The sequence below is a fragment of the Leptinotarsa decemlineata genome, unplaced genomic scaffold (assembly GCF_025532065.1).
Source record: "Leptinotarsa decemlineata unplaced genomic scaffold, Ldec_3_MD MMD2_tig00026336_RagTag_RagTag, whole genome shotgun sequence".
Classification (NCBI taxonomy): domain Eukaryota; kingdom Metazoa; phylum Arthropoda; class Insecta; order Coleoptera; family Chrysomelidae; genus Leptinotarsa; species Leptinotarsa decemlineata.
The window spans coordinates 5,996,621-6,010,256 of record NW_027412692.1 but is presented as its reverse complement, the minus strand read 5'-3'; the positions used below and the strand labels follow the sequence as shown (position 1 = coordinate 6,010,256).

Sequence of the window (13,636 nt, the reverse complement as noted above, 5' to 3'; positions counted from 1 at the left end):
TGCGGTTTTCACCATTAAATTGTCATATAATTTGACCCTCAGATGCAGCCATCAATCAGTTTTTATCTATTTAGTTCGAAAAGAGGAGTTTCCGTTTGAAAGTGTCTAATTTGGCTCATTCTGTAGATACATAATTCAATTTTCAATAAAATATTTTTGCAAGTCTTTTCGATAGGTCAAAGAAAAGAGAACCAACATACACACATCGCCAACATTTGTGGACCCCCTTGGTAAATTTTAAAACAAAATATTTATCATGGTTGGTTTTTTGTACATTTCATCTTCATTTTTATTTCACCTGTGCTAGGCATGCAAAAACAATTTCCTCTAATTTTAGATATCAATGTTTATGAAGTTGTTCATATCGATTTAGCGTGTTCAAGTGATTTTCAAGTTCTTCTTTGCAATTATGCCTGGCAATAGAATTTCAGTGTTCCATAGAGCAAGAATAGTGACTTTGCATGATGAGGTACTGCCGAATAATCCAATCGCGGATAGACTGAGGATTTCCCGCGCTTCAGTTATCCGAATAGTGCATTTTTACCAGGAAACTAACAGCGTTGACTGAAGACGTGGGACTGGGCGTCCTAGGGAAAGTAATGCAAGAGAAGATCGGTATCTAGCAGGGTATGTACGTCGGAATCGAACCATAACAGTGTTACCAGTCTGAACTCATTAAGTAAGAACGTTTGACCGATTAATTTCCAGTACCACAATACGGCAGAGACTTTGCAATCCAAGAGACCATTAAGAGTACCCATGCTACTTTCCAGACACATAGCCGCTCGTCTACAGTGAGCACAGGAACACAGCTCAGTGGCGAAACCATATTTGGTTTAGTTAGTGATAGTCGGCGACATAGAGTTTGAAGACGGTCAGGGCGACAAGAAAGACTATCTTCTGCTAGAGAAGTTGTTCCATACCAAGGAGGATCAGTAATGTGTTGGTGAGGCATAATGCGAATGATAGGAAGCGTTGTCAAGAACTATTATTACACTATTCGCATCCAAATTTTGGACCGATGTGTTTTCAAACCATTCCTCAAAAATATTAGCTTCCATGTTCTTATGTTAGTCAACATTGCAGTCCTCAAGTTTTTTTCCACCTAATTACAAAAAATTCGGAACCCATTCTTTACTTTCTCCGCAATGCACAATGATTAGTCGCGATTTTTTGTTTGCAGGCATGTTAGGCGTACACATTCTCGAATCATCAGTCCACCCTTTCATAACTGTGTCGTGAGTGTCATACCAAGTTTCATCCAAATAGAAAATTTCCATTGTTCTTGTCTATATTTAGTTATTTGTTCTAAGTATTTGTTACACAATTCCAGTATTCTTCTGCTTTCCATAACTGCTTACTTAACGTTTTTTTATTATTTTAAATCCAAATCCTAGTTTCTTTATCCAATTCTGAAGAGTTTTGTCACAGCAACTCACGTTTAGGACGGAAGTGTTCAAATTCTTCTTTATGATTTCAATTGTAGGAATCTCATTGCTTTTGTAACAGTCGTATATTGTTTTTTAATGATTTTATTTGATAAACATCTAAAGGTTTTGGTAATCCCGCATCACATCGCGTCTTGCGTTCATAAGGTTTGCTTTTGAATATTTTACGTAGTACAGTTTTGAAAGGAATTTCGGTCAAATCTGGTGTTGCTTGTAATAGTTTTTTTCCCTCGAAACCAAACTTGATATGTAGATTCTTATAAACTGTGTCCGTAAAGTATGGAACAAATTCATTTTTAGCTAAACAGGTCATTTTAAGAAATAATCCTGAAACACGTCGGTTTTTGATGTTAATTTACCGTATTTTAAAATAATAATCTAATATACAGGGTGAATTACGTTCAAGTAATGACGTCACCGTCATTTTTTTAATGGAACACCCCCATTTTGTCTCAATTTTCGGATTACTTTAGCTGAGCTGATTCCAAAAATGTATCACATGTTGATTCCAATTGGTACAGGGTGGACAAAAATACAGTAGTTGTGTGTGTGCTAATAAAGTAACATTCTTTACTAGGTAAATTAACAATATTATCAAAAATACTTATTGCCTAGCGGACAGAATATGCTGGAATACATGACTTTATATTAAATGTTCGAACTGCAGCCCTTACTGTATTTGACAGTAACCCAAACTGTGTACAAATTCTTGTTGAACCTTGTGTATGATTTCTTGCGTAATATTGTTTATTTCTGTTCGAATTTTCACTTGTACATCTTCAATATTTGCTGGTTTCGTTTTATAAATAACATTCTTCAGATGGCCCCACAGAAAATAATCCAAAGGATTTAAATCTAGTGACCTCGCTGGCCATTCAGTGGGTCCACATCTACCAATCCACCTGTTCGGAAAAATTTCATCTACGTACCTTCTAACATCTACAGCATAATGTGGAGGTGCACCATCCTGTTGAAACCATAAACTTTCATCAAAACCTCCAGGATTACGTCTGCTGGGAAATAAATTACGTAAAGTAGGTACGAGATACCCCCTTAAAAACTCAAGGTACTTTGCCCCGTTTAAATTACCTTCGATAAAGTAGGGTCCAATGATTCGATTTCGTACAATTCCAGCCCATACATTTACCTTTTGAGGGTATTGTGTATGATGCTCACGCATCCAGTGGGGGTTTTCTTTTGCCCAGTATCTACAATTCTGACGGTTAACCTCACCATTTAACGTGAAAGTGGACTCATCAGAAAAAATAATGTTTTGTATCAAGAGAGGGTCTCGGTGACATTTATCCATTTCTTCGCAAAATTGGAGTCGTCTATCGGGATCATCTTCGTTTAATTCTTGCACAAGTTTGATTTTATAAGGATGCCATTTTTCAAGCATCAATAGTTTGTGTACCGTTGTTTTGCCAACACCGATTTCGCGACTAACTTTACGAACAGAAGTGTGCGCATCTTCTTCAAAACTCAGTAAAACATCTAATGCTGTATCAGCATTTGCAGGGGGACGACCTGATTTGCGTACATTTGCAACCGTACCAGTTTCCCGAAAATTCGTTTCCAGCTTACTGACTGTTGAACGCGTTATAGGTCTTTCTGGATATTTATCATTAAACAAATTGCACACTTCCATCTGAGTTCGCGATCTGTCTCCATACCCAATCATCATAAATATTTCAATTATTTGTTTTACACTTAACTCCATTTCTACTTCCAATTAAATCTAAGCAATCATTCGAATATTCACGAATACCAAAAATATTGTAGTACTAAACTGTTACTGAACATCAATAAATTACTAAACAAATAATGATATTTCACAAAAAAGTAGACCACTATGTTTTTTATAAATGTAGATAAGAAATAATTTCTTTCATATTCTGTCTGCTAGACCACAAGTACCAAACATGTTTAGAAACAGCTCATTTTTATTACTCTAAACATGTAGCAAACTACGGGGTGTTACATTTAAACCAATTGCCGCTAGACAATAAGTATTTTTGATAATATTGTTAATTTACATAATAAAGAATGTTAAGCGTTACTTTATTAGCACACACACAACTACTGTATTTTTGTCCACCCTGTACCAATTGGAATCAACATGTGATACATTTTTGGAATCAGCTCAGCTAGAGTAATCCGAAAATTGAAAAATTGAGACAAAATGGGGGTGTTCCATTTGAAAAAAATGACGGTGACGTCATTACTCGAACGTAATTCACCCTGTATATTAGATTATTATTTTAAAATACGGTAAATTAACATCAAAAATCGACGTGTTTCAGGATTATTTCTTAAAATGACCTGTTTAGCTAAAAATGAATTTGTTCCATACTTTACGGACACAGTGTATACATTGAAACATACTCTCTATGTTTCAATATTCAAATGCATCTGAATCTTATTCACTGGTATCTCTTTTTCGCATTGCTCACCAGCGCTATTGGAATCACACTCATTATTATTATTAGTACTTTTGCAAGGACGCCACATTTTAAACAAATAACAAAAATTTTAAGTAATTATAACTTCACTAATATCGAATTTCAACACTCAAATCGCGATCAGTTCCTGAATTGAACATTGAGGACACAACGGCGGTACTCATCGTTACATTCTATTGGTCACCATAACATGACTTCTAATTTAATTTTATGACTCTTCAGCCAAGCATAAAACTCGGTTAGTTAAAATTATCCAATACGAACCTCCAGTTCTTCAGTCCACGTGGACTAATTCGTAGTGGCATTATTTCTTTGTATTGGTGTTTTTGGCCTTTGAGTTCGCTGATAGCTTTAAGAATTACTATATCAGTTACTTTAACCATACTTTGTAATACACTTCTTGACTTATGATAATAGTGTCTCATTTAGACAAACATAAGGGGGTCCAAGAATTTTGGCGATATGTGTACTTTCCTTCATCGAGTGAGTCATAGACTAGCTTGAACAAAGTATGAGAAAAGTATATTCATCAATATCTGTTTTAGAGATATTAGATTAGATTCCATAATGGTGAAGGTGCATCACTAAACACTTCATTGAGAGTTAAAACAAAAATAGAAATGAGAGCAAAATAAAATTTTCCATCGTAAAATCGACCTTGATCCAATCTGTCGAAAAACTGGAACACATTGCATTCCCAGTGTTCCATTTCCTATTCCTATAAAACGTTACCAAACAAATCTATTTTAAGAAATACAAGGTTAAAACATGGGTCTTCATTTTTCATAGCGTGAAATAGGTTCGAATTGTGTACGTATCAAACGAATGATTAAAAAGGACAAAACAAATTAATAGATAAGCATTTCAAAAATTAACCATTTCAGTTGAGTATGTGGAACATTCTGAAATGGCAATGACTGAGTGAGTTTCGTGTTCATTTCCTGCGGTGTTTATTATTCACAGTGTTGTTTCAGGGTACTGTTCGAAAAACAACCCAAGAAAAAGAAATGGTGGAAGACGAATCGTGGTTTGATTATAATATTATTAGTGCTGATTTGCGGGGTGTTGGGTTCATATATTTATTATCTCAGAATCAAAGCCGATACAGGTAAATATACTAATAATCGTCACTTACTATAGAGCAATGGCAGATTTACCAGCAGGCTGAGTAGGCTTGAGCCTAGGGCGGCAGATTTCTGGGGCGGCAAATTTGAGGAACGATTTGTTGCTACATCATGGAAATTAACAAGATTTTATCATGACGGTTGTCTGATGTCTTACAGATAGAAGTTTGCAACACATGTTGCCGATGACTTTCCTCCTCTCACGAATTGTTTGAGTGAGAGAAGTCCTTCTTTGCTCTTTTTTGCATAGAGTCAGAATTAATGAACAAGATTACTTATGACGATATCATCGATGATTTTGACAACAGAATTTATTGCAACGAACTTTTATAACTTGACTGAGTTAATTTTTTTAACTGTTCGGAAGCGCAATAAAGAATATTTATTCACGTTTACCAAATGTAATTTATTGTGTCAGTAGAAAACATTACCCCGCTCGTAAATGATTGAGCTTTGATTAGCTCAAAAATATTCAAAAATTATTTTACCTACAATTCTAACGAAATTGTTGGGATTGTCAAAATAATGTAGGGCATGACGATTGTAGAGGCAAGGGCGGCAAAAACTGTACAGCCTTCACCTTAAAAATTTGTGAATCTGCCACTGCTATAGAGAGAGCGATTTCTCATTCAACAGTCGATGATGAAGCTATTAGGTTGTTTCGAAAGTTTGGTCCGTTTTTATATGTCTACTTTGAACTGAAATATCTCAGTGAATACTCATTCAATTTATTAAAAATAAGCGTCGTTTGAATCAATGTACTTTTACAAACATACAAAACACAAGTCGATTGATTCTGTCAGCATAAAAATTGTGTACTTGGGATCCAATGGAGTCGACAAAAGTCGTTTTTGCCTGGTCCTGATTGACGGAGGTTCTACCGGTGAGAAAGTTATCGAAGTGCTTATAAAGATGGTAGTCGTTTGGCGAGAAGTCTGAGGAATATATGAGATGAGGCATCAGCCTGCTTTCGTCGGCGGCTAAGCCGGCTGAAAGATTCGTTTTGCAAAGGCTCAACGAAGAAGTTGAGGACCGAAATGTTCGGCCTAACGAACAATTCGGATTCAGGAGAGAACACGCCACCGAGTTTCAGGCTCTGAGACTGGTCAAAAACACCATCCAGAGCTAAACAGCAACCGTAAAGTTCACGTTGTCCTCTTAGACATCTCGAAGGCCTTCGACCGTGTATGGCACGAAGGCCTTCTACATAAACTAGTCGCTTTCGACCTACCTCGGGGCCTGATCCGGTGGATCGGGTCTTTCCTGAAAGACATTTCAGGTTAGAGTAGAGGGCTTCCTGTCTGAGAACAGGGAGATCCTCGCTAGAGTGCCACAGGGAACTGTGCTCTCACCCACGTTATACTTGCTCTACACCAGCGACCTCCTGAGGTCCAAGCGTGTGAAAGTGTCTCTTTACGCCGATGATACGTCTTTCCTCTTATCTTCCATGGGTCGGGAGCTCGGGATCGTCTTCTTGCAACGAGCAATGGATGACCTCCAACGCTGGTACCTTGAATGGAAGATCCGAGTGAACTCGGAAAAGACTCAGGCGATAACCATGGGAAGAACGATATCTTGTCCGGCTAAGAAAGTGAGGGTTTCTGGCAGGAAGATCAACTGGCAAGCGCAGGTGAAGTACTTCGGCCTTCTAATAGATCGTAGACTCACCTGGAACCCGCACATCGAATCCGTTAAAACAAGGATCGAGGGTCGGATCAGAAGTCTGTACCCTCTGATCAATAGAAGATCAGTTTGAAGAACAAAATTACCATCTATAACAGGATGTTCAAGCCTGTCCTCATGTATGCTTCAGGCTTCTGAGGACAAGCGGCTCCGAGTAATATCTCCATCCTGGAGAGACTACAAAATAAGTTAATTTGATCGTGAATGCTCCGTGGTTCGTGCGAAACGAAGCCATTCATAGAGATTCGCAGCTACCTTCCATTCAGCAGTCCATTCAGTCGAGAAATCGGCGAGTTTTTGATCGTGCGGAAACTCACGATAATCCGTTAGTTAGGGAAGCTATAGACTATGTTATAGACGACCCCTCCCGATATAGAAGGCCCCGACACTCATGTCCTCCGTCAACAGATGAACAATTTTTTATCCACCTCACCCCAACCCAGTAGGGGTACACCGTGAAGAGCGGTACTGATGTCTGAGGACTTTCATGCCGCCCCCACCATTCACTCATGACCCATTTGTCCCTCTGACAAACGCCAGTCCAAAAGGTAAGGGAGCCAGGCTCCAACCTGTCCGAAATCAAGATGGTTGCCGGCAACGCTGAATTAGTTTCATTTTCAGACGGTGATTTGTGCGGATGGGTGTTTTTCCGGTTGCAGAAAGTTATATTAGCAGCATAGTTATATTAGCACCATACAGTAACCATATTTTTGTTTTGGTGACTTTTCGCCTCTGGAAAGTGGCTGAGTGGCTCGTCGGTGTCCAAACACTGTTCTGAACGTCTCTTGTTGTTGTTCAACACACGTTCAACACACGTGAGATCCGATCCAAGAAAAGATCATTTTGGTTGCATAAAAGCAAAGAAGAAGAGACCTAGAAACGTGATATTTTCTGTCGACCGTTCAAATCGTCAGACACCTACTTTTCTAGCTTTTTGACTTTTCCGATGCATTATAATTCATCAAAAATCGAATGAAAGGTGACACCCACGCACCGTTTGTGATGAATCAGTCTCCACCAGGGTCCTCAAATGGTTGACCAAATCTCGGTTTGAAAGTTTGTATTTTGATAGCTTCAATTTTTCCAAAAAGCAATTATTCCGTTCCTGGAATGAGTTGACTTGTCACTAGTGGTAAGTTGACCTAAAAAGTAATGACTGCCAAGTCTACGAAGAAATAAGATTGACACAGCATCATCTTTATTATCAGTATTGTTTCACTTACAAATCAAATTATAATAAGATTAAATCGATCTTCTAAATCGGAGGTGCTGCAATTTTTGCATCCATCCAAATGTTGTCATTCACACACTTTGTATGAGCCCATAGATTTCACACAGTTAGGTTAGGTAAGGTTTAAAGTGACTCGACAAAATAAACCCAGCTTCTCAACGAAGCCATTTAGTTCGTATGGTGAGTGGTCTTTCAGGTCAGATGGTAAGAGTACGGCTCTGCTGAAGTCTAAAAACCTGAATCGGTCTCCAACGAGGCAGGCACAAGGTATGTGCTCTGATGTTCCATAATTTTCCAAACAGAGGCGACACACACTATCTTCCAACAGCCCGAGTCTCTGAATATGATGATTCAAATGACAGTGACCTGTAAGAAGGCCTGTTAGACATCGTAGTTCATCCCTACTGTAGTCCAATAACTGTTTGGAATCAAGCTTCGAAGGGTGAATAAACGCCTTGGAGTGAGCCAATCCTGGTCCAGTCAGAAGTCCATAAATCTTTTTGCCATCCAGGTGTTCAATGTTTGTTGGGCAAAGCCTGAAGCGATGCCAATGACAGGTTCTGACCCGATGAAGCTGCTTGCAGCACCCCCCTTTGCAAGGGAGTCAGCAGTCTCATTGCCTCCCAGGCCAGTATGGCCAGGAATCCAGACCAGAGACAATCTGTTAAGTCTCCCTATCGAGGAGACTGGTTTTTGGCAATTTGTTACCAATTTAGACGTTGCTCGGTAGGAGCCAAGAGCTTCCAACGTCGCTTGACTGTCCGAGAATATTTTTATTGACTTGTGTATGAGGTTGGATTCTTCCGACCTCCAAAAGTTCCTAGGCAGGTTGATATCTCTGTTCTGGATCTGCGATTGAAAACACCTGCACCAGAACCGGAAGATGTTTTTGATCCATCTTTGAACCAACAACTATCTGCTCTTAATATTGCCTACTCTGCACACAGTGCACTGAACCCATTCTTCTTCAGGAATATTCGAACTATTGGATCCAGTGCACTCTACACAAAATATTTTCCCCTCCTCACTTTCACCTTCATCAGTACTTTTCTTATTTGTCGCACGAATAATCATTTTCCCTTTTTCCTCACTTATGCTAGTGCCTCAATAACTTTTTTCAGTTATCTTTGGTTTCTCAGTTTTCTGGGTTTTCTGGCTAGGTTATTGGAATGTTGTTTTGCTTTAAGTTGCATTAGATTTTTTTTCAGGTGGGTCAGTATATATAGAACTTTTTCGTTTTCTAGCATTTCTATTAGTTTACAAACGTGATCTAGCGTTTGGAAATGGTCTCATAGCTTCAGACAAACTATACGAAGTGATGGGCACGCTCGTATATCTTACTTCAGTCACTGGATTATTTTCAGAAATTTTTAATCTATAATCTGCCATCGTTTCTAGGAGTGCTTCTGAAATGAAAGGGGCATATGAAGTTGATGCTGCGACATCCTGGAGAGCTGAATCACGTGGAGGAATCTCGTGATCATACGGTGATCTTGTTTGATCTGTTAATTGTACAGCACTGTCAGTAATTGATGCTGAAGGTAATGGAAGAGTAGGCACATCCGGTGCGGTGCTGTGGAATTACTAGTCTTTTCATCGAAGATGATTTGTTTACGTCTCTATCCAATACCTCTTTGCCTATGCTTCCGCGATTTGATTTTCGTATATACGTCCGCATCGTTCTAAAACAAAAAGATTGCGTTAAAAAACATGTTACACTAATTCCATTGTATATCTGACGTATCCAAAATAGTTAGTTTACTAGAAAGTCAACCAGAACCTTTATAAATTATTCAACCACCCCCAAACCACATTGCGATGTTTAAACGTGCCATAACCTTAAAATAACGTCATAATGAAAACAATAGGGCAGTATACAAAGGTCAAGTATCAAACATTCGTATTAAGTACTTTGACAAGCAATGACAATGAAATGAGTAAGGATTATATTTATTAAAAGGCTGAATATGAATTTCATATCAGAATTGGACTCGTCAAGTTTTTGTTGAAACGCTGTTCAGTACAATAACTGAATTGATGAATTTATTGAAGTGATGTATGCGTTTTTCAATATCATTTACTATTAAAATGTTATCCAGGTGATATATGCACTACAACAGAATGTATGAGAGCATCGGTAGCAATTATTTCATCGATAGACCAATCAGTTAACCCTTGTGACGATTTCTATAGTTTCTCATGTGGAAATTTCATCAAAGAAGCATATGAAACAAGAAACCCTTTTCCTCATCTTGCCCAGCAACTCAGAAGAAACAACCAAATCAACGGTATTATCGCCTCCCCAATTACAGGTAGGACATATTTCAGCTTAATGGTGAGTACAATGTTTTATCCGATTTCTCAGATTACAGTAATAGTCAGAAAATCAAATGAGTAGGTTAAGATAGGTCAAGTCCAAAGTGAGTTGGTCTATTCGACCCTCCACCGCAACCCGCAAAGGTTTATTGTGGTACACACCCATTCACACTCGACCACATAAACGCAGCTCCTTAACGAAGCCGATTAATTTGTATGGTGAGTGGTGTGCTCTGCTGTTTCATCATTTTACATCAGTCAGTCTGAGTTTCTGCATATGATTATTCAAATGACAGTGAGCTGTAAGAAGGCCTGTTAGACATCGTAGTTCAACCCTACTATAGTCCAACAACTGTTTGGTATCAAGCTCCGAAGGGTGAATAAACGCCTTGAGCGAGGAAATCCTGCAAGATTCTGTCAGGTGTTCAATGTTTGTTTGGCAAAGCTCAAAGATATGCCAATAACAGGTTTTGGTCCGATGAAGCTGCTTGCAGCATCCTCCTTTGCAAAGTAATCAGCAGCCTCATTGACTTCCAGGCCAGGAATCCAGACCAGAGAGAATCTGTTACATCTTCCTATCGAGGAGATTCGTTTTTGGCAACTTGCTACCAATTTAGACGTTGCTTGGTAGGAGCCAAGAGCTTCCAACGCCGCTTGACTGTCCGAGAAAAATGGGTAGGTAGATTATAAACATAATATTCAAACTATTCTTCGTGCCAATGAATTTTTTTCAACGTTTCTCTGATTATCAGAAGTTTAGAATGGGAAGACTCCGTAACTTTCATTGTGTCTCTCTGACGCTTCTGAGAAGATTGCAATTTTTTCAATGATTTGATGAACAAATCAGGGAATTCGGATCCTTTTCTTCAGTTACAGTTATTAGCAGGTGTCCACATTATTATAGACAATACCAAAGAGTTTCAAAGATTTAAACAAGCCATTATTATGTTTACCCGTGGGTTTGTTAATTTCCAGATATAACGTAGTTAATTTTTTTTTTGGTTTGAGTACGGTCGGTTTAGTTACCAACTCGAAACACTCAACAGGGCCGTGGATCAAACATGAAATAAAATATTTCTAATCAAAAGGAGCGCCAAGTAGTTTGGCCAGCTTTTATTACAAAAAATATACAAGAGACAGCTACAAGATTCAAGCATAAACTAATACCCAGGGTATTACCTAACATATGGGCACTAAACAAAAAAACAATCATGATAAATAAAAACGTAAAGGTGGTGTTACTGATTCTCAAGTTCTAATAAACGATGTAATGAGCCGATTCTTGCAAGAACTTCGGTTGGAAGAATTAGCATCAATCCGGAGTTAATTTCGCCACAGAAATTTCGAAATAATGCATTCAAATCTACTTAATTATGAATAAGGTTTCTAGTATAATGTAAAATATAGACATTGGTTTGTTCCTAAATAATTCACTTCACCCAAAAATGCTCTCTCACTTCTTATGTTAATTGCTTCAGTAACGATTGTTTCAGAAGGAAAAAGAATCGTCTACGAGGTACTTATCTTCGACGACTCTTCTATCCAAGTCATTTGCACAATAAACCCTTACGGGTTGCGGTGGATGGTCGAATAGACCCACGCTCTTTAGACCTAATCGAATCTAACCTCTGCAGAAGGCATCGCTTTAGACTTTGCCAAACAAAGATTGAACATCTGGATGGCAAGAAGATTCATGAACTTCTGGCAGAATCTCCAGGTTGTTTATTCGCCCTTTGAAGCTTAATACCAAACAGTTGTTGGGCTACAATAGGGATGAACTACGATGTCGCACAAGCCTTCTTACAGGGCACTGTCATTTGAATCATCGTATGCAGAGACTCGGACTGTCGGAAGACAGTGTGTGTCGCCTCTGTTTGGAAAATAATGAAACAGCAGAGCACATACTTTGCGCCTGCGCCGCTGGGGACCGAATCAGACTTTTAGAGTTCGGTAGAGCCGTACTCTTACCATCTGACCTGAAAGACCACTCACCATACAAACTAATCGACTAATCGGCTTCGTTAAGAAGCTGGGTTCATTTGGTCGAGTGTGAATAGGTGTGATCCACAATAAACCCTTGTGGGTTGCGGCGGAGGGTCAAATAGACCCACTCACTTTGGACCTAACCTAACCTAACCTAACCTCTGCATATAATCACCGGGTGAAAAGGTGTAACAATAACAATTCTCTAAGTAGTCGCAATACTTCAGGAAGTAAAACAGGACGAAACTTCCCTCTACATACATAACTAGTGTAGAAAACTCGTAAATTTGCGAAAACACTGGTGTAGAGGTTTACTGCGTAAATCCAAAGTATTCTCCATAAAGTAAACTTGTAGTAATACTACTTTCGTCCTAAGAAAATTGATAACAATACCATTATAAGTACTATCCGGAGCTGGTGTTTTGGTCATTTGAAGGTCATGTCTTGTAAGAGTCGACAATGACCAGAGGGTGCAGTTCGGGTTTCTGCCGCGTGCAAGTTGAAAAGTCGGTAAAGACCAGAGGGTTAAAAGTTCTTCCAAAATAAGATGTCTTATAAGGTGATAAAGACCAGTTCTTACAAAGGGTCGTGTTTTGTAAGGCGAAATAAGCCAGAAGGGTTCAGTTATTGTTTTTGTCGCACGCAAATCAAAGAGATCGCTGTTGGTTTGTGAAAAATGTAGATACTGCTACAGCCAATAAGAGTGGCAAATAAAATAGGTGGATGTGTGTATGATAAACGCTCAAGCAATTAGTGTTGAAATGGAAATACTGAGAGTTATGATAAGTGCACATCTTGAAAGTGATATTTTGAAAAAAATTATTTCACATCACTGATAACCACTATAATAGGTGATCCAACTAATACCGTAGCTACTACCGAATGGCCCTCTCTGACACCGACTCAGATTTTGAGTTTGATAGTGTGTAGAGAGGTATAGCCGAAAATCAAGTTATTGATGTGCAGTTAATTTTCGTCGTCTCACAAGACATCACCCTTTGAAAGAACTATCACCCCCTTGAACTTTGTCAAATTAAATTACGGAGCCACAGCGACCTCTTCAATTTGCGTCTGGCAAAACAGAAAATGAATCCTCTGGTCATTGTCGTATCCTCAATTACAAGACATGACTTCCAATATGCTCAAGACTGAAGTGGTATTACTACTAAAAATGTGTTATTCATCAGTTACTTGCTGTATTGAATAAATTCGAACAAAGAATACCTATCTTTATGTTTTGAAGGTCAAAATCTGCCTTCACCTTCAGAATTAACAAAAATCTAATGTTTTTCTTGACTTCTTTTCCAATCGTTGTCGACAGATGTCAAACAAATGTGAAATACGTCAATGTTGTTGATTGACTCCTGAAACATTCGAAATAAAACAAGA

The 13,636-nt window shown here is 38.5% G+C and overlaps 2 protein-coding genes across 3 annotated transcripts in view; both read left to right on the top strand.

The window, feature by feature from the left end:
* The window catches only part of LOC141485751 (uncharacterized), a 198,978-nt gene that overhangs the window by 44,526 nt on the left and 140,816 nt on the right, over positions 1–13,636 (top strand). The window lies entirely within an intron of this gene.
* LOC111517841 (neprilysin-1) overlaps positions 4,670–13,636 on the top strand; it is a 29,660-nt gene continuing 20,693 nt past the window's right edge. Inside the window, exons 1-3 of one of the 2 annotated variants that reach the window (XM_074183183.1) lie at positions 4,670–4,831; positions 4,885–5,018; positions 10,048–10,260. In XM_074183183.1, coding sequence (XP_074039284.1) covers positions 4,818–4,831; positions 4,885–5,018; positions 10,048–10,260 — 361 coding nt within the window. In that variant the 5' untranslated portion in view covers positions 4,670–4,817. The remainder of the gene's footprint in view (positions 4,832–4,884; positions 5,019–10,047; positions 10,261–13,636) is intronic. The other variant, XM_023174126.2, reaches the window with a different exon arrangement.